Source organism: Sus scrofa, chromosome X, assembly GCF_000003025.6.
Source record: "Sus scrofa isolate TJ Tabasco breed Duroc chromosome X, Sscrofa11.1, whole genome shotgun sequence".
In the NCBI taxonomy this organism is placed as follows: Eukaryota; Metazoa; Chordata; class Mammalia; order Artiodactyla; family Suidae; genus Sus; species Sus scrofa.
The window spans coordinates 110,844,955-110,872,704 of NC_010461.5; the positions used below are offsets into that span (position 1 = coordinate 110,844,955).

The 27,750-nt window shown below is 45.3% G+C and overlaps 1 protein-coding gene across 3 annotated transcripts in view; it reads right to left on the reverse strand.

Moving 5' to 3' along the window:
* Positions 3,273 to 27,750, reverse strand: part of CT55 (cancer/testis antigen 55) — a 42,051-nt gene continuing 17,573 nt past the window's right edge. The window contains exons 1-5 of one of the 3 annotated variants that reach the window (XM_021080817.1): positions 19,971 to 20,571; positions 16,807 to 16,988; positions 12,607 to 12,751; positions 4,429 to 4,541; positions 3,273 to 3,679 (exon numbers count right to left, since the gene is read on the reverse strand). In XM_021080817.1, coding sequence (XP_020936476.1) covers positions 3,488 to 3,679; positions 4,429 to 4,541; positions 12,607 to 12,751; positions 16,807 to 16,988; positions 19,971 to 20,061 — 723 coding nt within the window. In that variant the 5' untranslated portion in view covers positions 20,062 to 20,571 and the 3' untranslated portion in view covers positions 3,273 to 3,487. Of the gene's footprint in view, positions 3,680 to 4,428; positions 4,542 to 12,606; positions 12,752 to 16,806; positions 16,989 to 19,970; positions 20,572 to 27,750 lie in introns of those variants that run through there. The other 2 variants (XM_021080816.1, XM_021080820.1) reach the window with 2 other exon arrangements.

Genomic DNA, 27,750 nt, shown 5'->3' on the forward strand with positions numbered 1-27,750 from the left:
GGCCTCTGTCCTTTACAGAACTTAACAGAATCACTTGACTTCTGTGTGCCTGTGTTCACTAACCCTGTACCTCCTAACTCTGACTGTGCTTTCTCAGATGAGATGGTGGATGTAAGTTTCTAGCCCCATGCTTGAGTATATTATGGGTCAAAATTCACGAACCATTTTTCTCTCTTTAAACATGCCCACCCCACCAACAGCAGAGCCCCAGTCCCATTTTCACACCAATGGCCAGCATTTTTGAGCCCTTGTCATACTTTCTGGTCAATGGAATGCAAATAGTGCTCTTAGCTACTGTAGGAAAGTAATACGATGTGCGGAACCTGGGACTAATGAACACTTATTTTATTTGTTTATGGCCACACCCACAGCATGTGGATGTTCCTGGGCCAGAGATGAAACCTGCGCCACAGCAGTGACCCCAGCTGCTGAAGTGACAACACAGGATCCTTACCCTGCTGGGCCTAATGAACACTTTCTTAACTGATGTTCTCTTTAAGTCTTTGCCTTAAGCCTGACATGGATGGGATTTTTACAGGCAACCGGGGAATTGTAAAGATTATAGAGAGAAATTCTAGAGTGAAGAGCATCGGCAAGAATAAAGCAAAAGGAAAGCATGAAGCACACTGCAGGTCCCCTTTGGAGGAAGCATTTGCTGGTCCTTGTCACTAGGACATGGAATCTAGTGAGTGTAAGTAGTTCCAGGGATGGCAGGTGGAAAATTGTTTTATGACACTTGAGTTTGAGGTCCAGATAGACTGCAGGAGGTAACTGGTCACACATTTAAGAACCTTAGGCAGCACGCCTGGGCGGGAGTGGGAGATTTGAAATTCAGACCGTCAGTGGCATCTCGTGCCATATGTGACCACCTGAATGCAGTTGGTCTCCATGTCTAGAGGGCTTCAGAACCACTTGAAGGGCTGACTTCATGATTTTTTACTTTGAAATTTTTTTCTTCTTCTTTATCTATTCATTTTCGAAGAGCTGACTTTATTTATTTATTTATTTACTTTTGTCTTTTGTCTTTTTTTTTTTTTTTTTTTTAGGGCCACACCCGCAGCATATGAAGGTTCCCAGGCTGGGGGTCCAATCGGAGCTGTAGCCACCGGCCTACACCACAGCCACAGCACTGCCAGATCCGAGCCACGTCTGCGACCTACACCACAGCTCACGGCAACGCTGGATCCTTAACCCACTGAGTGAGGCCAGGGATCAAACCCACAACCTCATGGTTCTTAGTCGGATTCGTTTCCGCTGCACCACGATGGGAACTCCAAGAGCTGACTTTAAAGGGCAGTAAAGGGAGTGAATGCGTCTATGACTATCAAAAAGGCAAAATGTATAAACTGATTTCTATCCCTGATTGCTGTGCTTTCAAGCAGGGGTGAAAATGTCCTAAAATTAAGATTGTGGAGATGGTTGCAAAATACAGTAAATATACTAAAAGCCATTGAAATATACACTTGAAATAGGTGAATTGTATGTGAATTACATCTCAAGAAAGCTGGTTAAAATAAAAAAGCAGAGGTCAGATTTGGCCAAGGGATGTAGTGCCAGTGCTGCTCAAGATGAGTCTTCTCTCTTTGGCTTCACTGCATTTATCCCCAAATGATCAGAGGGGAATGTGCACATCTGCGCTTCTGGTGCGCGTCCCAGCACACGGGAGACCCAGAGGCGTGTGGTGGCAGGTCCCTGCATTTACATGCAATTTATTAAAACCCCATTTCTTCTTCCCTTTTTTTCCCTTTTCTTTTTAGGGCCGCACCCGCGGCATATAGAGGTTCCCAGGCTAGGGGTCTAATCGGAACTACAGATGCCGGCCTACACCACAGCCACAGCAACGTGGGATTCGAGCCAGGTCTGTGATCTACCCCACAGTTCATGGCAACGCCAGATCCTTAACCCACTGAGCAAGGCTAGGGATGGAATCTGTGTCCTCGTGATTACTAGTCGGGTTTGTTACCGCTGAGCCACAGCTGCAACTCCTAAAACCTCATTTCTTTTTTTTTTTTTTAAGAAGTTTGAAATCTTTTATTTATTTATTTATTATTTTTGTCTTTTTTAGGGCCGCTTCCCGCAGCATATGGAGGTTCCCAGTCTAGGGGTCTAATCAGAGCTACAGCAGCCGGCCTACACCACAGCCACAGCAACGTGGGATCCGAGCCGCATCTGTGACCCACACCACATCTCACGGCAACGCCAGATCCTTAACCCACTGAGTGAGGCCAGGGCTTGAACCCATAACCTCATGGTCCCTAGTCAGATTCGTTAACCACTGAGCCATGACGGGAACTCCAAACCTCATTTCTAATGCAGCCCAGCCTTATACTTTCTGCTCCCTGGTCCTGGCACCATGACATCATCCGTTTAGGGAGACCAAGTGCCCCCCTGAGGAGGCCGAGGTGATCGAGGACCTTGCATTCAAAATGATGGCAAAGGCCTCTGAGTTGACACAGCCCTGAGGCAAAATGTTCCAAGTCTGCTGGGCAGGTCCTGTGAAAGCAGATAGATTCTAGAGGTTGCTAAATGGATAAAGGAAAATTATTCACCTCCTCCCCAACCGCTGCACACCAAGTGCAGACAGATGTGCTCACTCCAGTGTGGAAATGTGTGAAGCAGCAGCTGCGATCGAACCACCACCTGATTAGGTTTCTGGCAAGCCACTGTCACTCTCCACGACAGCCTCCCACCCCCTCCAAATGGGAGAGCCCAGTGGGGAGGTGGGAGAATCCACGGCTCACATGTCTCTCAAGTTCAAAGGTGGACTTTTCTGTAATTCCCACAGTGACTTTCACGGGGACCTGGAGCCACCTGCCCCTTTCTAGCCTATGACTCCGTGGGTCAGGAAGCCAGGTGGGCAGTCACAGAACCCACATCCCATTAGGGCACAGGATTTGGGCCTTTGTGTTCAAGGCTATAACCTCAGCCCCCCTCCCATAAGGGGGCAATCACTATTTCTGAAGGGACTCAGTGGCTGTCTATCTGCTATAGAGGATACTGACTTCAGCTACCCGCCCACCCAGTGAGGAACGAACCACTAGATGGTTGGGTGGTCCCACCGGACCTGTAATGAACACTCATAATATTAAAACAAACAAACACAAACGAACTATGATGCACAGTGTGTTCCCCCCGAAATTGGTTCTTGGATTAGGAACTCTGTTCTAAAGGTAAAAAAAAAAAAAAAAAAAACAGAGAATGCAGATTAATTTTTAAAAATAAAGAGATCCACTAAAAAGAGAACATCATGGACATAAGACTATTACACGGGATGAAGATGAAAATGTCTTTAATCAATAATGGAAAATGCCAAACACTCTGCAGAAGATGCACTCTGTTTAGCCAAGCCACACAGGATTTGAAACCTTGTCTTTGAATTAATTGTTGAGGTTTAACTAAACTGTTTTCCTTCCAAACACATTTAAACCAGGCTCTGACAGCCAAGAGAAGAAAAAACTGCACAGGGAATAAAAACATTGCTTTCTTATTAACCCCTCTTCACTAGAGTCATAGAAATTGCTCTCCAAATATAGCAGGACTGGATGCTCTCTACCGCAACCGCATTGACGATGTCAGATACTTGAGGTACGTAGCCATCAGGAAGTTTCAGAGAATCCAGGGTGAAAAAGATATCATCACCTATCACCCCATTTCTTCCATGTAGGCTAGAGATGCAGGCCTGTAATTACAAAAAAAGGATCAGGCACTGTCCCGGGGGCTCACCGGCCCGCTCCAGCTTTAATCTGTAGGTCACGCCAGCTCAGCGATTCCCAACCTGGCTGCACATTTGAAAAGTCCAGAGTGCTACCCACAGAGTGCTACCCACACCCAGACCCCGCCTCACACCAGCGAGGTCAGAATCTCTATGGATGGAGCCCAAATCTAGGATTAGAAACGCCGCTCTCATCTATGATGGCCATTAACCTCTACAGTGACGGTGAGAGAGGAAAGCGATTGAGCGAGAAAGGAATGTGCTGGGAAAGAGAATATCATTGCCCCACTTCCTCCGTCACAGGTCAAGCTTCATCTGCACCTTTGCGCAAACTCAATTTCCCACTCGTTTGCGGTCTCTGCTACCCAAAGCACAGCCAGCATCGACCGTGGGCTCCAGTCCCGCCATCCGCCCCATTCATTCTTTCCAGCAATCTCCGATCATGATTTGTTTGCTGTTCTTGTTGCTCTCAGAACATTTTAATACCTCCCAGATAAGCCATGCAATTTAGATCTTAATTATATGTGCTCTGTATTAGTCTCTAATTATTTCCTTTCAGAAGCACAACCTTTTCAATAAGAAAATCGACTCCTCTTTGGCAAAGAATATATTCTCTTTTCGGCTCCCCAACACACCCCGTGGAATGCTGAGCACCAAAAGCGGTCACCACAGGCAGGATGAGCAGAAACGAATAAGGGCAACAGAAGACAAACTACCTCACGAACGTGCTTATGTCTCAGAGGCTTCACTGAGAGGGCCTTTCTGCTCCCTGTGTCTGGCTGGGTGGAAAACTCAACTTCTACTCGGTCACCCTGATAAGGCTCAAAACCTAAAACAGCCACGGAGAGAAAGGTGGGATTACCTCAATGTTGTCATGTTAAATTTCCCAAGTTACTTGTAATCCCCCAAAATAGCTTCTATTACATCAAAGGTACATTGAGAACATTTTTTTTTCTCTTTGGCCACGCCCTGTGGCATGTAGAAGTTTCCAGGGCCAGGGATAGAACCCATACCACAGCAGCAATTCGAGCCGCAGCTGTGACACTGCTGGATCCTTAACCCGCTGAGCCGCCAGGGAACTCCCATTTTGAACATTTAAAAACAGGTAACTTGCAAGTCTTCCTGTCAGAAAGGAAATGTATAATCCTTTAAGTAGTGATTCTCTCTACTGACTTAAGGTCAATTGGGGAAAAGCATCAACTGGGCGTCTCAGAGCAATCTTTGTAGGAGCAGCATAGGATTCATCAAACCACTGGTCACATTTTCAACTCCTGGAGAGGAAGGAAAATTCCTAAGGAAGAGCACACGTATGAGTCTGACTGCCTGAGTTCAAACCTTAGTACTGCCCCTTACTCAATGTATAACCTGGATCAAGTTACTTAACTCTGGGCCTTAATTTCTTCATCTGTAAAATGAGAAGCATAAGAGTAGTACCTACTACATGGAGTTGAAGGGACAATTACTCAGTACATACAGAACTCACAGAATAGTGCCTGGCACATGCCCAGCACCAAATAAATGTTGATTGCTATTATTACTACCAGCAGGAGCAGTAGAACACAGTGCTGTAGAAAGAAACAATTTTCTCAGGTGTTTTGAACTAACAATGAACACATTTTTTTTTTTTTGTCTTTTCAGAGCTGCACCTATGGTATATGGACGTTCCTAAGCTAGGGGTTGAATTGGAGCTGTAGCTGCTGGCCTACACCACAGCCACAGCAACACTGCCAGATGTGAGCTGTATCCACGACCTACACCACAGCTTTCGGCAACACCAGATCCTTAACCCACTGAGCAGGCTGGGTCGAACCTACATCCTCATGGATACTAGTTGGGTTCTTAACCCACTGAGCTACAACAGGAACTCCATTGTTTTGTTTACTTTTTAGGGCCATAGGTGTGGCATATGGAGGTTCCCAGGCTAAGGGTCTAATCGGAGCTGTAGCTGCCAGCCTATACCACAGCCACAGCAATGAAGGATCCGAGCCACTTCTGAGACCTACACCACAACTCACGGCAACGTTGGATTCTCAACCCACTGAGTAAGGCCAGGGATCAAACTCTTCATCTTCATGGATACTAGTCAGGTTCATTACTGCTGAGCCATGATGGGAACTTCGTATTTTATATTTTACATTTATAGACAAATATTTACATATTTACCCAATGGGTTAAAAGTCCCACACTGGGGATAACATTATTTATTTTTGCACTGCTAATACCAATACAAATTTGGAATAAAGCATCATAGTAAGCAGAAGTTTCTTAGAACCTAAAAGAAAAATAAAACACCCAACTGATGGAGCAGAAATGAACCTGGAATTGGCTGTGGTGTAAGCATAATTCATAACCACATCCAAACATTTATGATGTTCAACCAAAACTGAAGCCATAGTAATCAAAATTTCAGTGTGTGTGTGTTTATATATTCAAAATAACTGAACTTCACAACTTCTGGGCAAAGTTTATACTGAATACAAAAGGAAAATGAGGAGTTCTCATCATGGCACAGCATAAACGACTCCGACTAGGAACCATAAGGTTGCGAGTTTGATCCCTGGCCTTCCTCAGTGGGTTAAGGATCCACGGTTGCCGTGAGCTGTTGGTGTAGGTCACAGATGCGGCTCAGATCCCGTGTTGCTATGGCTATGGTGTAGGCTGGCGGCTACAGGTCCTATTAGACCCCTAGCCTGGGAACCTCCATGTGCCGAGGATACAGCCCTAAAAAGACAAAAAAAAAAAAAAAAAGGAAAATGAGTCAGCATGGTTAGTTTTCTCTTTTTACTGTACTGATGAGATTTTAGGCATGCTTTACCTCTGAAGGACTACTGTGTAAATCAGCCTGCCTGTCTTAACATGGTAGTGACTTTTTTTTTTTGTCTGTGCCATGGCATGTGGATGTTCCCAGGACAGGGATCAAACCCTTGCCACAGCAGCAACCCAAGTGGCTGCAGTGACAATGCTGGAACCTTAACCCACTGTACCACAAAAGACTCTGGTAGTGATTTTTTGAGAAAATGAGTATTTTCTGTTGTAATTACAGTCTGCTTAAAATCAGCTGGAGTTCCCGTCATGGTACAGCGGAAACGAATCTGACTAGGAACCATGAGGTTGCGGGTTTGATCCCTGGCCTTGCTCGGTGGGTTAAGGATCTGGCATTGCTGTGAGCTGTGGTGTAGGTTGCAGACACAGCTGGGATCCGGCATTGCTGTGGCTGTGGTGGAGGCCAGTGGCTGTATCTCTGATTTGACCCCTAGCCTTGGAACCTCCATATGCTACAAGTGTGGCCCTAAAAAGCAAATAAAATAAAATCAGCTGGAAATCTTTAATTAAAAAATTCAACATAGTGACAAAATTCAGGTTTTAAAGCTTTTGGAGAAATACAAGTATTGTTATGAAGTTTACAAAGAGAGAGATGTTGAAAAAAATGGAGGAAGTGAACAAGTTGAACCATTAGAGCTTAAATGGTGCACAAACTTGAAGTCAGATCATTGTACTTGGGAACATGTCAGCATGTGGCAAGAATCTTTGAATGTAGCTCTTATTTTGTACTGGAGACATTCATAATGTCTAACAGAATGGAAGGAAATTAAGAAAATCTACAAATTTGCCATTGGATTTCAATTTGATGAAACATTCAAAAGTTTGCATTAATGTACACAGGCTTTTCTCGAAATAATTTTACTTCTGAAAAATTTATAAATATTACTATTTTAAAGGTCCAAACATAAAACCAATCTGTTAGTCATATATAAATACTTCAAAAGCAGATTTAACTTTAATCACATGCGACACCCCCTTTTAGTCTTAAAAATGACTCAGTTTGGACCATAGAGGATATGGTCTCCCCCCACAGCTAGAGCTGTAGGAGAGGGTGGCCTTTTAGAAGCTACAGTCTTTGGTATAAAGTATAAAGTCACTGCCAACATGAGGCCTGGCAATGAGGTAGGTGGGGGGGTCTGCCCACTCCAGTCTCGCGACTGTGCTCCCCCCTGGCCAAATCCAATCATCAGAATGCCAGCAGCTGAATAACAGGGCCTTTAGTCACCACAGAGGCACACAGCAAACAGGGAAGAAAAAAATAAAAAAGGAGTTCCCATTGTGGCTCAGTGGCAATGAACCTGACTAGTATCCATGAGGATGCAGGTTTGATCCCTGGCCTCACTCAGTGGGTTAAGGATCCGGCTTTGCCCTGAGCTGTGGTGTAGCCTGCAGACCTGGCTCGGGTCCTGCGTTGCTGTGGCTGTGGTGTAGGCCAGCAGCTGTAGCTCCGACTTGACCTCTAGCCTGGAAACTTCCATGTGCTGTGGGTATGGCCCTGAAAAGCAAGAAAAAAAAGAAAAAGAAAAAAAGAAACAGGGGAGCTACTCTTGGGTTGAGTAAGATGATGGACTATTGGACAACTCAAGGCGTAAGGGAACGTCCAAAAAGGGATGAGCAGGTTATGGGGAACTTTCTTTTAATCTTTCAGTTGGGTACTTGAGCCAATAAATATATTCTGAAAAATGAGGAAATAACCTTATTTGTGATCCCAGGCTTCTGCCTGAGGTCACGCTGCTTACATAAGGATATACAGGATGTTCTGTATATACATTTTAGTGTATAACCTGAAAAGTAAACAAAGAAATAGCAATGCTGTGTGCGAGAGAGATGTCTCCACCTCTCCCCCTAGGCCAAATGCCCAATTCCATTGTAGCATCCTTCACCAAAATGGTTAAGATTTACTGCTTACTCACATAAAAAAAATAATCGGAGACACATCACTGAAGTTAACCATTTCCCATAAGCAGCACTCTTGGACCTACACCCTCCAACCTTGTCTGCAAAACGGGGCTGATCCCCACCGTACTGTGAGGCAGGTAAAACCAACCGGGATCCTGGACCCAGAGGCACCAATGAGAACACCTCCCACTGACATAGAAGCACATTCGTGTGGGCAGAAAACACACACACATTCCTCCTCTCACACACTCCTGCCACACACATCTGCATTTAGTCACCACCCACTCATTCCTCAACCCACTTACAAGCTTTTTCATCTCTATCATCCTATTAGGACTGACCGCACCAAGCCTACCTCGGAAGGGTCCCCAGAGGATTAAATCGGCTAGTGCAGATTCCGTACTTAGCACAGGGCTGGATTCCACAACATCTGGGTCCCACTGGCATTTACAATCTCATTTCATACCTGTCCCTCGTGCAAGTCACATGACACCTACTCACACACTCCAGCCGTCCTCCAGCCGTCCTGCCCCCACTGCAGGTCCCAGGACATGCCAAGCTTTTTCCACCTCAGGACGTTCCCCATGTTTCTTCCTTGGTTTGGAAGAGTTTTCCCAGCTGGCTCCTTCTTCTCCTTCATGTCTCAGCTCCAGTGTCACCGCCTCAGAGGCTTCCCCCAAGCTGCTATCTATACTATCACGCCGTGGTACTCCCAGTTTTATTAACCTAATACCTTTTATTAACCTAATACCTCGGTCACATTCTGGAGAGTAAAAACAATCTGCATGTCTGTGCCAGGGGGTGGCCGGGGGAGGAGGATTGCCTGAGCTCTGCCTCATTAGAATGTAAGTGTTATTAAAATAGTACTTGGAACAGAGCGAGGCTCTGAAGGATCCGCTGAATGACTATAAACAAGGAAAGAACATACAGACTCCCCATTATGTGGAACAACAAAATAATTAACACAATTTTCCCTTCTTTTAGACTCCCATTGTTTTAAATCATAAGTGCTTTTTGCCACTTCCACTGGGTTTTGTAATCAGATTAACAGCAGCTATTCTGACAATTCTTTTTTTTTTTTTTAAACTATTATTCTTTTTTTTTTTTTCTTTTTTTGTCTTTTGTCTTTTTTGTTGTTGTTGTTGTTGCTATTTCTTGGGCCGCTCCCGCGGCATATGGAGGTTCCCAGGCTAGGGGTTGAATCGGAGCTGTAGCCACCGGCCTACGCCAGAGCCACAGCAATGCGGGATCCGAGCTGCGTCTGCAACCTACACCACAGCTCACGGCAATGCCTGATCGTTAACCCACTGAGCAGGGGCAGGGACCGAACCCGCAACCTCATGGTTCCTAGTCGGATTCGTTAACCACTGCGCCACGACGGGAACTCCTATTCTGACAATTCTAAGTACGACTAGCTAGGTGCCCAGGTCTTCTTTTTCACCTACTCTCTCTCTCTCTTTTTTTTTTTTTTTTTGGTTGCTTTTTAGGGCCGAACCTGAGGCATATGGAAGTCCCTGGGCTAGGGGTGGAATCGGAGCTACAACTGCCAGCCTACACCACAGCCATACCAACTCTGGATCCGAGTGGCATCTGCGACCTACAGTACAGCTCACTGCAATGCCGGATCTGAGGCCAGGGATCGAACCCCCATCCTCAGGGATCCTAGTTGGGTTCATTAACCGCTGAGCCACGAAGAGAACTCCCCTACTCTGTCTTTCACCTTAGAGAGCCCATTACTCGAATTCACTCTACTTATGTTGCAGCAGCAAATCCCTCCATCCCTGCTCTGGGTCTCATCCTCTCTTTACAACCAGGGACCTCGTTCCATCAGTCCTTGCTGCTCCCTTCTTCACCTTCGGTCAATCTCTTTGGCATTACAAACATGTCCAGGTGTTTCCCATCTCAAGAAGAATTCTCCTAGTGAGGGCTACCATTGGTGGTGACTCCCTGTTGGCATGGTTATAGCCATGGTCATAGGGTCTAAGAGATTGCCTTTGGAGCCTAGCAATCCCAGGGGCCTTTCCTCCTAGAATTGAGTATTTTGGATTAAAGGGGTCTTAAAATCCTGTCTGCCATCAGACAATCATCTTTGAGGATTTTCAAGGTCAAATTCTGGCTTTTATTTATTTTCTTTAAATTTATTGAAGTATAGTTTTTTTAAATGACTTTTATTTTTTCCATTATAGTTGGTCTACAGTGTTCTGTCAATTTCTACTGTACAGCAAAGTGACCCAGTCACACACATACACACCCATATATATATATATATATACATATATATATATATATATATATATATATATATACACACATTCTTTTTCTCACATTATCCTCCATCGTGTTCCATCACAAGGGACTAGATATATTTCCCTGTGCTCTACAGCAGGATCTCATTGCTTATCCACTCCAAATGCAGTAGTTTGCATCTATTAACCCTAAACTCCCAGTCCACCCCACTCCCTTCCCCTCCCAAATCCTGGCTTTTAAACCCAAGAAAAGTAAAAGAGAAAGCTGCTTGGTGGGGCTGAACTAACTTCCTTTTTTTATCTAGGCTAAATGCAGCTCATGCAGCTTAACAGGTACAGTATTTTCACATCTATTCACCTTTCAAAATCTAGCCTGGCAGGGGGTTGCAGGCGTATGAGTCCTGCTGGGAAAGCATTTCACCCAGGCAGCCTCCCCCAGGTCTCGTCCATAGCAGTCAACCATTCTCTCTCCTCTGCTCAGTTATGTTTTTTGTTTGTTTTTAAGTCGCATTCTTTTAAGGTCCGTCTCTCCCAATTAGACTACAAGCTTTTCGTAGGCAGGGTTTAATAAAGTCTTAGTTATCTTGGTCTTGCTAATATCTAGTACTCTATCTTGAGCCGAATTAAACTCCAAGAGCATAAACAAATTAATGAATTATTGCTTTGGGCATAAAACAGAAAAATGTCATGCCTGATAATTAATGAACACAACACACACACACACACACACACACACACACACACACATACACACAGAAAGTGTTGGAGGAGGTTCCTGAGAAGACATGACCACTGGACCCACCAACTGAACCCGGGCAATTGGAGGTTCCTCATCTCCTCCGTTGACATTGGAATGTATGCTCCATCCACCGATCTCACAGCTGGAGCCGGTTCAAGGATGCAGCCTTGAGAGAGTAAGGTATTGCAGAGATCATTTGGGTGGTACATGTGACTGAACCCTGTTAAGGCCTCTGTGTAAACTTTTTTTTTTTAATAGGCATGAGTGTGGTTTGGCATCACATAAGATTTTTATTTATATATAGATATTTTTTGGTCTTTTGTCCTTTTAGGGTCACACCCACGGCATATGGAGGTTCCCAGGCTAGGGGTCTAATCGGAGCTGTTGCTGCCAGCCTGCACCACAGCCACAGCCACACAGGATCTGAGTCTCGTCTGTGACCTACACCACAGCTCACAGTAACGCCGGATCCTTAACCCACTTAGCTAGCTCAGGGATCAAACCCGCAACCTCATGGTTCCTAGTTGGATTCGATTCCGCTGCGCCATGACGGGAACTACCTCTGCATAAACTTTTAAGATTCTGATGAGTGGGTGCAGAGATCTACCTGTCTTGTGGCACCCGAGACAAGCCTCATATATTAAGTTCTTTTGCTTATTAAACCTGCCCCCTACCCACCTGGAGTGGTCCACCTCTTTCTAGGTCTTTCCTTGCCCTCCATGTACAGGGCAAGTTTGTGAACCAACGGAAAGGTACAAGTCTACATCCAAGTCTTATTTTAAAGCTATTGAATTATTTAAAAAAAAATAGTATCTCTGTATACTTGCAATGTTTTTCAGTTAGATTACAAATTCAATGCCTATGTGAATGAAAAAATTACGCAAATACGAATAACTGCATCCAAGAAATGAAAATGCAACAAATGATAGCATGAGCTTTTAAAAACATCATGTATCTGTCCCTCGATGTACATCCTTTTCAACTGCAAAGATCCACCTCAAGTAGAGAGCCTCCAGCTGGAGCCAAGGACAATGGAGAAGGCATTCCAGCATAAACTCCTCTCATCAATTAAACATGTCTCAAATTTGACCCCAGAAATTATGCCTGTCACCATCTTCAAATGCAATCTATAAAATTACAAAATAGGTAAAACCTAATTTTAAAATTTAAAAAATGTTAAATGGTACCTTTACAAACAACATCCAGAGAGAAGTAAGCTGTGTGATGAATGCAGCGGCCATCTTCCATCAGAGAGTTCATACAGCCCAGGGAAACTCTAGGGCAGGGGTCTGGCGGCCCATCATCGTGGCATTCATCGCAGAAAGCATCTACCTGGGGGATAAAGAAACAGTTACTTCCCACGTAAGTTTTAAAATCAGAAAGATATGCTTAAATCATTGTTGTTTGAGAAATGGTTTAAACAACTACAATAAACAGTGGTGAATATGTTTCACCTGACAAACATATCTTAAACATGATAAAATAATGCCTAAGCTTCAGTATTTTTTATTTTTTTTAAGAGCAGTTTAAAAAAACTGAACAGAAAGTTCCCATCTGTATATTCCTCTCCTTCACCCTCAGTTTCCCCCTATTATTAGCGTCATGTATTTTTCAATTAGTACCTTTGTTCAATTGATGAACCAATATCGACAAATTATATTTAACTGAAGATCATAGTTTAAATGAGGGTTCACGCTTTGCATTGTAATGTCATACATTTTTAATGTGTCTAAAAACTATTCATGCAACAAGGTCAATGCACTGATCATATTCATTTCAAAGGTAAAAGATATACTGTTCCTGCCTCTAGGAATTCACAAGCAAAGGGGAGAAAAAGGCAAAATTAATGAATTAAAAGCAAGTTTCGACACATGGTAAAAATAAGTGCAAAAATTGGCCCCTGAGAATTCCCAGTAAGAAGAGAATTTAAGACTGAGAGAATATAGGACAATATCTTGCAGAAAGTGGGATTTGACTTGAGCTGTGAAAGAAGAGAAAGATTTTATCAGCAAAGGAGGGTAGGGCTGAGGACAGGAATACAGAGATAGCAAAGGAGGAGGGAAATCGTATGTCAAGGGAGACGAACAAGGAAGAGAATTTTAAGATTCCAGATGAGGGCACCTAGGGAGGTGGAGTGACAGAACATGGCATGAAGTTGGCTCTAAATAAGGCAGGTCAAATTAGGGCTTAATTTATCTCCAGTAGGGAAGCATTCAAGACTTTTATTATTGGAAGTGTAAAGGCTTTCATATTTGGCTTTTCTAATTATACTAATAATACCTGTTCATTGCACAAAAATATGACACAGAAAAAAAGCAAAAGCCAATTATACATAATCCATAAATCTAATATCCATCTCAAGATAAACACTGACCACATTCTGATACTTACTCTGCTCCAGATGTTTTTACTATGCATAAATATCCGTGCACTCTTTGAAGGAAAAATTTAATAGTATATATATTATTAATGTACCACCAAATGATCACCACATACACAATGTTGTGTATATCAACAAATCACAAAAAGTACCATGACTGAGGAATAAAAGTTGCCTAAGAGGGCACGAAGGGTGATTTCTATTTTTCATTTTATATCCTTCTAGAGTTTAAATTATTTATATATGATTTTAGAGAAAGGTTTTTTTTAATCTCTTTTTTTTTTTGGCTTTTTGTCTTTTGTCCTTTTAGGGCCACACCCACGGCATATGGAGGTTTCCAGGCTAGGGGTCTAATTGGAGCTACAGCTGCCAGCCTACGCCAGAGCCACAGCGACACGGGATCCTAGCCACATCTGCGACCTACACCAACAGCTCATGGCAACGCTGGATCCTTAACCCACTGAGCAAGGCCAGGGATCGAACCCACAACCTCATGGTTCCTAGTCGGATTTGTTTCCACTGCGCCACGATGGGAACTCCTGATTTTAGAGAAAAGTTTATGTTAAACATTCAGTTGACAGTTGCTATCTAAATAATAGTAATAATAATAATAAAGTATATCTTAGCCATTTAAGAAAGACACAAAGAAAAGTTCAGTAAGTTTTCCATCTACGAAAGTTATATAACAAAAATCAATACTTTACTACATAGTGAGATCAAGCAGGACCCTGTGGGGCTTTCCTGGAAACAGATGCCCTTCCTCCTTCCCACCCATGGCCTCTTGTTTGTGGGAAAGCTTTGGCTTCTGGGGCCTTCCCCAACTTCCAAAGAGTAAATTTAATCAAAGAAGTGAGAAAATGTAGAAATAAAGGAAAACAGTCAAGCATGACAAAATAATAATTGTTTAGCCATAAAACAAAGTCAAAGACCTATAGTTCCTCCTCAAGGGCCATAGATAATATTCTGAGCCATATCCTTTGATCTGTTTTGCAGATACTGAAACCCCCACCAGGTGGCAGAAATTAACTGCATGCTGACCACCAGCATGTAGACCCCAGACCAAGTGGAACCAGAAGGTTGATAATGTTGACTTCGGAAATACTACCTGATTCCTCATCAGCAACCAATCCAAATAATGTCCATGAAGTAATCAGGCACACTGCTTCCCCCTTCCCTAACATAATAGAAGCTTTTTTTTTTTGTTTTGTCTTTTGTCTTTTTTAGGGCCACACTCAGGGCATATGGAGGTTCTCAGACTAGGGGTCTAATCAGAGCTGTAGCCACCGGCCTACGCCAGAGCCACAGCAATTCGGGATCCGAGCCGCATCTGTGACCTACACCACAGCTCACGCTGGCTCCTCAACCCACTGAGTGAGGCCAGGGATCGAACCTGCCACCTCATGGTTCCTAATCGGATTTGTTAACCACTGAGCCACAAAAGGAACTCCTAAAAGAAGCTTTAATTCTACCCTAAATTAAGATGGTTCTTTAGCACATTAGTCCACCATCTTCTCAGTTTGCTCACTTTCTAAATAAAGTCACTTTTCCTTGCCCCAAACCTCTTTTCTTGGCTTATTGGCCTGTCATGGGGCAAGTGGAATGAGCTTGGACTCCATTACAATAGGAGACAAAATTGGTCAGAACATATAATATATAAACACATTGATAATGGTTTAAATTATTTTAAAATTAAGTTTATTTTTATAAGTTAAATAAGTTAAATAAAAATATATATTGATAATGGAACAAAAATATTAAAACTCTGAGAAATAAAATTAGCAGGAAATATATATATACAACCTATTTCAAGAAAAGTATGAAACAATGCAGAAGCATACAAGGGGAGAGATATGCTTTTTGGAGGAAAAGACTATTAACATTATGTCAGTTCTCCCTAAATTAAATCTATAAACTCAGTCATATTAATTTAAAAATCCCAACGGGTATTGTTGTAGTTGTTTCGGTTGGAAGTGAGGGAATAAAACACAATGTTTTTAAATTGATACAGGAAAACCGACATACAGGAAATGGTCAGGACAATTCCAAAAATTTTAAAGTTTTGACAGGGAAACCAGGCTGTGGTGACCTTGAGATGTGTTATAATACTTTAGTAAATCGCACCATTTGATCATGCCTCCAGGGCAAGATAACAATCAAATGAGCACAACAGGAGGTCTCCATAGTTCCCTATACATTCTATAGGAATGTGGTACATGATGGAAGTGATTTTTCACCTCAACAGGGAAAAAGTGGATTATTCCAATAACGATATGGGGACAAGAGGACATCCATTAACAAAATAAGATGTGGATCTTTCTCTCAATCGCTATACCCCAATTAACTCCAAGCAGACTGATTATTTAGGCATAAACAAACAGATAACTTTCAGAAGAAAACCTAAGTCAATAAGTACGTAAATTTTGGAAGAAGCCTTTATAAGGCTCTTTATTGAACTGAAAAGCCACAGGCACTTTCACAGCCTGCTCCTGACAGTGTCAATTACTCCCATAAAACTGAAGCATAATTTGATCATATCTATTAAAATGGTAAACATCTTACTGAGGTAATGGTTGCACAGCTGTAAATTTACTAAAAATGTAATTGAAGGACACCCTTAAAATCAGAGAATCTTATGGTATGTCAATTGTACCTCAATAAGGCTGTTAAAAAGTGATTAAAATGCATGTCTGCTCACCTACGATTACGTTTCAACAAATGCAAACATTCTTTACCTAGGTGAAAAAAAGAAGTTCCGGGGGGCAGTATAGACTCGAACAATTATCACTGTTAACCATATTTTTAAATGCTGAAAAATACATATACAATTTATGTCTTTATAAACAGAAACCACTACAAAGAAAAGAACAAATGTCCCACACAATCCAGTGAATTGGACCTCAAATTTCACTCTCCATCCACTGTAACATGTCACCTCAGAGAAGCTCAATAAATAGAAGCAAGGGTGGAAGCCCCCCAGGAAGACAAATGGTCCCCAGACTTATCTTACTTTGATGGCTTTCAGTCTATATGTTCTATCTTCTTGCACAACTGCAGTAACCTTTTGCCCAACTTTCAGAAGCACATTGCCAGTGACAACATCACTGCTGAAGTAGATCAACTCATCAATGAATCCATGGTCACTACAGAATTTGGTCACGACTCCCTGGACAACTTTTAACTTGGTGTCACCTAAGAGATGAATAAAGGTTTCATTAATGAATCTCCAGAGTAAACATATATTATAAATGGGCCCTATCAAAGGAAGATATAGTAGCCAATGATCCAACTCTGGAAATAAATTGGGCTAGATTTGAGATACTGATGACAATGACAGTAGAGCCTAGTGGTTAAGTGTGCAAGACTCGGGACGTGGCACAGTGGCTTTATGCCCAAGTAGTGGAGCTCTGAGCTGAAGAGCACTGAGTCTGGAGCCAGGAGGCCTGGCATCGAATCACACAGCTCTTCCCTGTACCTACTAAATCTGTGTAATCCTGGGTTGGTGTCTTTCCTCTCTGAATTTATTTTCATCTTTAAAACAAGGGCAATGACAACTTCTGCCTAAAATAGTGGATCTTAGTAGTTCCCACTGTGGCGCAATGGGTTAAGAATCCAACTGCAGGAGTTCCCGTCGTGGCGCAGTGGTTGATGAACCCGACTAGGAACCATGAGGTTACGGGTTCGATCCCTGGCCTTGCTCAGTGGGTTAACGATCTGGCGTTGCCGTGAGCTGTGGTGTAGGTTGCAGACGCGGCTCGGATCCAGCGTTGCTGTGGCTCTGGCATAGGCTGGTGGCTACAGCTCCGATTCAACCCCTAGCCTGGGAACCTCCATATGCTGCGAGAGCGGCCCAAGAAAATGGCAAAAAGACAAAAAAAAAAAAAAAAAAAAAAAAAAGAATCCGACTGCAGCGGCTTGGGTTGATGCGGAGGCTCGGGTTTGATCCCTGGCCTGGCGCAACGAATTAAGGATCCAGCATTGCCACAGCGGTGGAGTAGGTGGGGGCTGGGGCTCAGATTCAATCCCTGACCCAGGAACTTCCATATGCCATGGGTGTGGCCATTAAAAAAAAGGAGTTGATCTTAAATGTTCCTACTACAAAAAATAATTATGTGAGGTGATGGAAATATTAACTAGCTTTATTGTACAAATGCTTCACAATATATACATATATATCATATCACATTGTACATTTTAAACTTACACAGTGTTATACGCCAATTATATCTCAATAAATCTGGGGGGAAAAAGGTTGTTATAAAGATTAACTGATACATGTATGTCAAGTGCTTAGAACTCTGAATGCCTCCCACAGGTTAGAGCTTATGTTAATTGCTGCCGTGATATCTGCAGCTAGACAGTCTACACGCATCCATTATTATATAACTTCATCATTATCAACCACAGGTTCAACAGGAGTATCTGCAGATTCTTAAACAACTAACTAGACAAAGCATACAAAGAGATTCGGGGACTTAAATCTAGCCCAAATGTGCATTTGAACCACTTGGGTTTATTTTTTTTCTGAACAAACACAGCTAGGAAACCACAATTTGGGATCTAAACCCAGGGACTCAGACTGCAGAGCCCACAATATGAACCACAACGCCTTAGGTGCTTGGCCAAAGACGCGGGAACTCGCTGGGGTTGGCTGGGGAAAATCTTGATTATAATAGGTTACAGAATCATTAGCCAAGAAAATCCTTAAAATTTCCAAAACAGGGAGGGGGGTCAAATTTGTCAGGTGAAATCATAAAATACCAGAGCATGGAAGGGACAAAGTGGCAACTTGCATTTGGGCACATGAAAACTTGTCCAGGAGTTCCCGTCGTGGCTCAGTGGTTAACGAATCCGACTAGGAACCATGAGGTTGCGGGTTCGGTCCCTGCCCTTGCTCAGTGGGTTAACGATCAGGCATTGCCGTGAGCTGTGGTGTAGATTGCAGACTTGGCTCGGATCCCGCGTTGCTGTGGCTCTGGCGTAGGCCAGTGGCTACAGCTCCGATTTGACCCCTAGCCTGGGAACCTCCATATGCCGCGGGAGCGGCCCAAAGAAATAGCAAAAAGACAAAAAAAAACCAAAAAACAAAAAACAAACTTGTCCAGAACTCTCCCGTGTGGTCCCGTTGGTAAAAGCAAGGGTAATTCCTGGACGCTGCAGTGAGAGCTGCCCGCTAAAAGCTACCCCGCAGCCTCGCATCGCAAACTTCGCTAAGACTCGGCCACCTCCGCGGGATTCGAACTCCCCAGACCGCGCTGAGAAGCTGCAGGGCAATTCTGGCACCTGGAAGCCTCAGCCCTGCTGAGGGAATAACGCTGCCCAAAGAGCTGTCTCCGGCCAACCGCCATCCGGAGCGCACAGCCGATCTACTCCTGTGGCAGGAAGGCAGCGCCGAGGTCAGGAAACGGCTGCTGGGCCGCGGGTGTCACAGGCCGCGTGACACTAGCCTGTGCCCTCTCTTCCCTGCCTGCGTCTCCCTGACCTCGATGTCACATGGACAACACCGCGACTTCTCTCACGGAAGTTTCTCGAGGATCAACGGGCGTGGATGCCCCTCAGGCCCGGTGCTGGGCACAGAGGCGCATTCGGCACACCTCAGAATGAACGCGATCGCAATCGGAGCAGGGACGCCGCCCTCTCGGGCAAAATCAGTTTAACGGATTCCCACCAACGAGATGACGCCTTCTCAGTGTCCCTCCGTCAGCCACTCAGTGCCAGACTCTGGGGTAGGTTTTTAGGGCACAGAGGTGAACAAATTAAACGCGGACCCTGTCCTCTGACCGATTCCTCTACGTGGCTTCAAATACGCGCCTATTTGTGAAACACAATCAGATTCATCCTCAAATCAGGGTGAGGCGCCATTTGGGAAGTCTGGAAAGGAATCCGCGGCACATGCGCATAACACCCCAATGTAAATTCCGAAGGCATCGGGAAATGCAGGGGTGGGACACTGCTCCCCAGGGGTCTTCTCTGTCTACACCTTCGCCACTCTTAGACTAGGGAGTCCAGGGCATGATCGGGGACCTGGGATCCCCTTCCTAAAGGGTGGCGCCGCCTGGGACACTCAGCGCCCTCGTGGCCCTCGTGGCCCTCGTGGCCCTCGTGGCCTAGAACCAGGGGCGGAATGCACCGCTAAGTAAAGGCCCGTGAGGAGGGGAGGGATGAGCAGAGTACCTTCCAGACGCCTCAGATGTTGCGTGCTCTCTGCCTCAGACGAATCCACCCTCCTCCAGAAGCCAAAAACCCTGGAAATAAACCGAAGCATTGTCCCGTTGTCAGGGCAGCCTGACAACAGGGCAACGAGGCTTGCTTCTGTCCAAGCCTCCGCCTGCCAGCCGCACTCTGATCACAGCAGCTCCTCAGAGGCTGCGCCGCTCCTCCACACCGCCCAACTTCCAGTCAGCGACCCTCGCACGGGACTTGGCCAAGGCTGCTACCCGAAGGGCTTCACAGTTCCGGTTGCCCACCCTCCAATAGGGGCGTAGTGTGCCGGATGGCGGCCAGTGAGATGCAGCGGGCTGGTGGGCGGGACTTTTGTGGCTCCTCCCACCACAGACCAGGCTGGAAATGTGGTGGCCAAGCCGGAAGTCGCTTCCAGTCTAATAACTTTTCGCACCTCTTAAGGCTGGGGGTTCCGCGTGTGGGCTTCTGCAGGGAGGTCCTGGTGCCTCTCTTGGAAGATGGCACAGAAGCTTGCCCCGAGGATGGAGGCAGGCTCCCAGTTATTGAGCCTCACTCCTCAAGGCCCGAGTTCTCCTATTCCTCTCAGAGCCTTCCACCCACCCACACCCCAACAGCCCCACCTCCTCACCCCTACACCCATTCCACACAGGGTTCAGCAGACAGCTCTAAGCAACAGAGTTGAGTGTTAAGCAATACCATCGATATTGGGGAAAAAATCTTTCACATCTGTTTGGGCCTCAAGACAGGTTGCGCTCAGCCCTGCTTGGAAGCTGAGGCGGACTGTGGCTCTATAGCAAAGCACTCACGGCCCTTAGAGACGCTTTCTAAGTGTGATCTGGAGATGAGGATGGCTAGGTGAGGAGGGTCAGGTGATGTAGCACCATGCAGGGAGTTTGAATTGCATCGCTGCTAGTATTTTTTGTTGGGGGGGGCACCATGCAGACATGGTCACATTAGGAATATTAAATGGGAGTTTCCTTTGTGGCTCAGTGGAAACGAACCTGACTAGTATCCATGAGGATGCGAGTTCAATACCTGGCCTTGCTCAGTGGGTTAAGGATCCGGCATTGCTGTGAGCCATGGTGTAGGTCACAGACTGGACTCGGATCTGGTGTTGCTATGGCTGTGGTGTAGTCCCGCAGCCTGGGACCTTCCATATGCCACACCTGTGGCCCTAAAAAAAATTAAAAAATAAAAAGAATATTAAATGAGGAGTTCCCGCAGTGGCCAGTGGCATCTTGCGAGCGCTGGGACTTAGTTTCAATCCCTGGCCATAGCGCAGTGGGTTAAGGATCCGGCATTGCCACAGCTGTGGCTTAGGTGGCAACTGCAACTCGGATCTTATCCCTGGCCAAGGAACTCTATATGCCTCGGGGTGGCCAAAAAAAAAAAAAAAAAAATTTGGAGTTCCTGTCGTGGCTCAGTGGTTAACGAATCCGACTAGGAGCCATGAGGCTGCAGATTCAATCCCTGGCCTTGCTCAGTGGGTTAAGGATCCGGCGTTGCCGTGAGCTGTGGTGTAGGTCACAGACTTGGCTCAGATCCTGCATTGCTGTGGCTGTGGTGTAGGCCAGTGGCTACAGCTCCAATTGGACCCCTAGCCTGGGAACCTCCATATGCCCCGGGAGCAGTACTAGAAAAGGCAAAAAGACAAAAAAAAAAATTAAATGAGGATTTGGATTGTCATCAAAGAACCACTCACCAAAATGTTTCTAAAACACTGTGTGGCTTTAAGAACCCCATATCCAGGTCACAGCTGGAGGCCATTTACATGAGAATATCTAAAACAGCATCTAAGTGTCTCCAATGTGCCCCCCCCCAAGACTTGAAAAACTTTTAGATGCTGGGCATCCACTTCCCAAAGCCCGCCAATATCTACGTGGGGGCCACTGATGCTGAATTCTGTTATGTAAAATGACTAGTACAATGAATACAATTGGCCCTCTGTACGCATAGATGTGGAGCCAGCAGGTACAGAGGGCCAACAGTAGTGAATCTGAAGGATTACAGGGTTGATCAAGGGGAAAATATGACCACGAGAAAATAGTACCCAAGTTTCGTTGGGCAATGCTATGACAGGTCTGCATGTAAGAAGTCCCCTGCTGCATGAACTGAGACCTGGCAGAGGCTAAGGGGTGAGTGTTTGGGGGAGGGGGGATGAGGTACAGCCACTGTGGAAAACAGTTTAGCAGCTCCTCAAAAAGTAATCATAAAATTACCATATGATCCAGCAATTCCTCTCCAAGGTGTATACACAAAAGAATTTAAAACAGATTTCCAAAGAAGTATGTGTTCCCAATGCCCATAGCAGCATCATTCGAAAAAATCAAACGGTTGAAACAATGCAGATGCCTTTCAGTGGATGAATGGATAAGCAAAATGTGATCTATCCATGTAATGGAATATTATTAGGCCATAAAAAGAAATGAAGAACTGATATACACTAGAATAAGGATGATTTTTGAAAATATCATGCTAAAGAAGCCAGGCTCTGAGTTCCCATCATGGCACAACAAAACCAATCCAATGAGGAACCGTGAGGTTTTGGGTTCAATCTCATGGCCTTGCTCAGTGGGTTAAGGATCTGGCATTGCCGTGAGCTATGGTGTAGGTCCCAGACGCGGCTCGGATCTGATGTTGCTGCGGCTGTGGTGTAGGCCAGCAGTTGTAGCTCCGATTCCGATTCCACTCCTAGCCTGGGAAAGTCCATGTGCCATGGGTGTGGCCTAAAGGGCAAAAAAAGAAAAAAAAAGAAGCCAGGCACAATGGCCACATATAGGATGAGTCCATTCATATGAAATGTCCAGAGGGAGTTCCTGGTGGCTTAGCAGGTTAAGGATCCAGCATTGTCACTGCTGTGGCTCTGGATCCTGCTGTGGCACAGGTTTGATCCCTGGCCCGGGAATTTCCCCAAGGCATGGGTGTGGCCAAATAAAAAGCATCCAGGAGTTCCCTTCGTGGCTCTATGGAAACGAATCTGACTAGTATCCATGAGGATGCAAGTTCGATCCCTGGCCTCGCTCAGTGGGTAAAGGATCCAGCGTTGCCGTGAGCTGCAGTGTAGGTCGCAGACATGGCTTGGATCCCAAGTTGCTGTGGCTGTGGTGTAGGCCAGCGACTACAGCTCTGATTTGACCCCTAGCCTGGGAACCTCCATATGCCATGAGTGCAGACCTTAAAATAAAAAGCATCCAGAATAGGCAAATTCAGAGAGACAAGAAACAGATAAGTGGTTGCCAGGGTATGGTGGTGGGAAGTGGGGATGAGTTGTGACTGCTCAGTGGGTATGGCGTTTCCATTTAGGGTGAAATAGTGGTGATGGCTGCACAGTTTTGTGAATGTTCTTAATTCCATTGAATTGTACATTTTTTAAAAATTTATGTAAATTTTATGTAAAGGAAAACTTTCTCTGCTCACAGTACTTTTTTTTTTTTTTGTCCTTTTAGGGCTGCACCCTTAGCATAGGGAAGTTCCCAGGCTAGAGGTCGAATTGGACCTGTACCTGCCAGCCCACACCACAGCCACAGCAACACCAGATCTGAGCCACATCTTTGACCTACACTACAGCTCACAGCAACACCATATCACTGACCCACTGAGCAGGGCCAGGGATTGAACCAGCACCTCATGGATGCTAGTCGGACTCGTTTCTGCTGCACCCCAATGGAAACTCCTGCTCACAATATTTCTGACACCAAATGTGTGGGTTTTCTACACTAAGCAATTCTCCCATTCTGTGTGGACCCCAACTGGGTGTCCTATAATTTAATTCAACCTTGACACTAACTACCCAGAGTTAGCACAGATCCCGCAGTTTAAGGGCTGAGTCCCATAAGTCTGCTCCCACTTCAGATGCCAATCACTCGTAGTGGGTTCCCAGGTTCCCTACACTTCATTATAGCTTGACTACAAATCAGGGTTTCCCATGAACGCCTTGGGTTCGAAAATTTGCTGTAACAGGTCACAGAACTCAGGGACACACTTAAGTTATATTTACCAGCTTAATATAAAGGATATTATGAAGGATACAAATGAACAGCTAGATGAAGACGTATTCAGGGAGAGGTCTGGAGGGGTCTCGAACATAGGAGTTTCTGTCCCTGTGGAGTTTGTGGTGTACCATCCCCCAGCACATGGACGGGTTCACCAACCTGGGAGCTCCATCTACCTGGTAGTTTAGAGATTTTATGGAGGCTTCATCATGTAGGCATGACCTGTTATTAACTCAATCTCTAGCCCCTCTCCTCTCCTCGGGGCTGAAAGCACCAAGCTTTTAATCATTACTTGGTCTTTCGGGTGATGAGCCCCCATCCTGAAACTATCTAAGAGCCAGTTAAGAGTTACCTCATTAGAATAAAAGACACTCCTATTACCCGAGAAAAGGATTTAGAAACTCTATACAAGATGCTTCTAGCACCCCAATCATCCAGGACATTATAGAAGTTTTAGGAGCTCAGTATCAGAAACCGGGGTTAAAGAAGTATGTATTTCTTGGACTTCCTGTGTAGCTCACGACAAGAAGTATGTATTTCTTTATTATATCACATAGGTTATGTCTATTTTACTACAATTAAAAAATCAGGGGAGTTCCCGTCGTGGTGCAGTGGTTAACGAATCCGACTAGGAACCATGAGGTTGCGGGTTCAGTCCCTGCCCTTGCTCAGTGGTTAACGATCCGGCGTTGCCGTGAGCTGTGGTGTAGGTTGCAGACGCGGCTTGGATCCTGCGTTGCTGAGGCTCTGGCGTAGGCTGGCAGCTACAGCTCCGATTCAACCCCTGGCCTGGGAACCTCCATATGCCGCGGGAGCGGCCCAAGAAATAGCAACAACAACAAAAGACAAACAAAGACAAAAAAAGACAAAAAAAAAAAAAAAATCAGGAGTTCCCGTTGTGTGCCATTCCAGTTGTTCTTTTTCCTTCTTAATGTGCCACCCTCCTCAGTCATCATTTCCTTTCTGGTTAAGGATATTTCTTTTTTTATTTTGTCTTTTTGTCTTTTTAGGGCTGCACCTGCGGCATTCAGAGGTTCCCAGGCTAGGGGTTGAATCGGAGCTGTAGCCGCCGGCCTATGCCACAGCCACAGCAATGCCAGATCCAAGCCGCATCTGCAACCTACACCACAGCTCTTGGCAACTCCAGATCCTTAACCCACTGAGCGAGGTCAGGGATGGAACCTGTGTCCACAGGGATGCCGGTCAGATTTGTTTCTGCTGAGCCACGTCGGGAACTCCCCTGTTTAGGGAAATATCTTTAGCCATTTTTTAATGGCCACACCTATGGTATATGAAAGTTCCCAGGCTAGGAGTGAAATTGGAGCTGCAGCTGGCCTATGCCACAGCAACAGCAACTCAGGATCCGAGCTGGATCCCTGACCCAAGTCACAGCTTGCAGCAACAGTGGATTCTTAACCCACTGAGTGAGGCCAGGGACTGAATCCACACCCTCATGGATGCTAGTCGGGTTCTTAACCTGCTGAGCCACAAGGGGACCTCTGATCCTAGCCATTCTGTGTGGTTAAGTCTGCTGATCAAAAATTCTCTTAATTTTCTTTCATCTGAGAATGTCCTTATTTCTCTTCATTTTCTTTTTTCTTTATAGGGCCACATCCATGCCATATGGAAGTTTCCAGGCTAGGGGTGGAATCAGAGCTGCAGCTGCCAGCCTACGCCACAGCCACAGCAACGCCAGATCCAAGCCACGTCTGCAACTTACTCCACAGCTCATGGCAACGTCAGATCCTTAACCCACTGAGGGAGGCCAGGGACTGAACCCGAATCCTCATGGATACTAGCCGGGTTCATTACCACTGAGCCACGAGGGGAACACCCTTCCCCTTCGTTTCTGAAGGATGTATTCAGAAATCTAGAATTTGCCTACGTATCTGTGGGTGGTAAACGGAACCACCAATTAGTCCTGCTCTGGACCACCTCTTTCAGTCCTCGCTGCTTCAGATTTCCTTTTTTTCCCTTTGACCATGTAGGTAAGACACTTGCATAAGCAGTATATATGATTTATTGGGTTTCTTTTTTTTTTTTTTTTTTTTTGGTCTTTTTGCCATTTCTTGGGCCGCTCCCGCGGCATATGGAGGTTCCCAGGCTAGGGGTTGAATCGGAGCTGTAGCCACCAGCCTACGCCAGAGCCACAGCAACGTGGGATCCGAGCCGCGTCTGCAACCTACACCACAGCTCACGGCAACGCCGGATCAATTAACCCACTGAGCAAGGCCAGGGACTGAACCCGCAACCTCATGGTTCCCAGTCGGATTCGTTAACCACTGCACCATGACGGGAACTCCTATTGGGTTTCTTAAACAGTCACATGGATGCCATAGAGATGTTTAAGTGTGATGCCGAACAGGCATTTTGAGAAGGCCTTACTATTCAGGCCAGCCCCCCTTGTGAAAGTAGGATGGAGCCATGCTGACTTATCTCTTGCAGACAGCTTTTAAAAAGTTATGACTATAAAGAAGCATGAGCATTTTCCCCACTTCATTAAGTAGTCTGGAAAACATGATCAAGTTTAGGTTGGATCTGGTTTAGAATAAAGATGAGAGGAAACCACAAAAGGGCTTTTAAACACACCAGCAAGAAATGCCATGAACTAGGGCAAATGAAAACCTGAGAGATTCTGTGCAGAATCCAGGGCAAACAGTGGGTTAAGAGAAGCACTTAAAAATCACTAGCGGGTATGAAAGAGTTCAGTACACGCCACCCCAAAATATGCCACTTCTTAATACTGTTTATCTTGAGCTGAAGACCTCTGAAAAACAGCACATGAAGGTGTTAGGGGACCATTGACTGAAAACGCTCACCTTGGCATAACACGGTAGTAGCGGCTTTCATGAGTTATCTCAAGAGGAGGCCCTGAAGAGGAACAGGGTGCCACCCTGAAGACTAACCAGGAGGATTTGGCAGGGGCCCCTAGGAGGGAGGAGACAACCTCCCAGAATCCTTGGCATTGGAATCCATCTTGGCTGAGAGGTGTGAAGGAAAGAACCTGAGTCAGACTAAATATGGGCTGAGCAAGGTGAGATTGGCCAAAGACAACCGAGAAAGCTAACCCCACTCCCATAAAACCAGAGACTGGGAACCACGTGGCTGAGCAGTTCTTCCGGGTTCCCTTACCCTGCTGCTCTCCACTGGGGGCTCCTTCCCAATAACATCTTTTGTTTTGTCAGCACGTGTATCTCCTCTGACAATTCATTTCCATGTTAGACAGGAACCCACTCTTAGGCCCTGGAAGCCCCCCGCCCCACACCTTCATGCAACAAAGGGAGGGGCTTTCTCTGAAATCCCCTTATCTGCGAAAGATAGATCTTCTAAAACGAACTCAATTGCCATAAATCCCTCCTTGGAAGTTTCACTAACCAGGGAAGGTGGACTCTCACCGCAGGAGAGGAACTAGAAATCAACACCACACCCAAACTCGGTCTCAAACAATCATACTCCCACCTATGCTCTGAAGGAGTCATTCATCTTTCTAACAATCAATTACTCTCCCCTAGATTGCCTACATCTTCCCTTCCCTTCCCTTATTAAGATGGTATAGAAGATCTCGAATCTCACTGTCATTCTGGGTATTTTTTTATGACACATCCGTGCAAGTAATATTAAAAATTAATGAACGAGGAGTTCCCGTCGTGGCGCAGTGGTTAATGAATCCGAGTAGGAACCATAAGGTTGCGGGTTCGGTCCCTGCCCTTGCTCAATGGGTTAACGATCTGGCGTTGCCATGAGCTGTGGTGTAGGTTGCAGATGCGGCTCGGATCCCG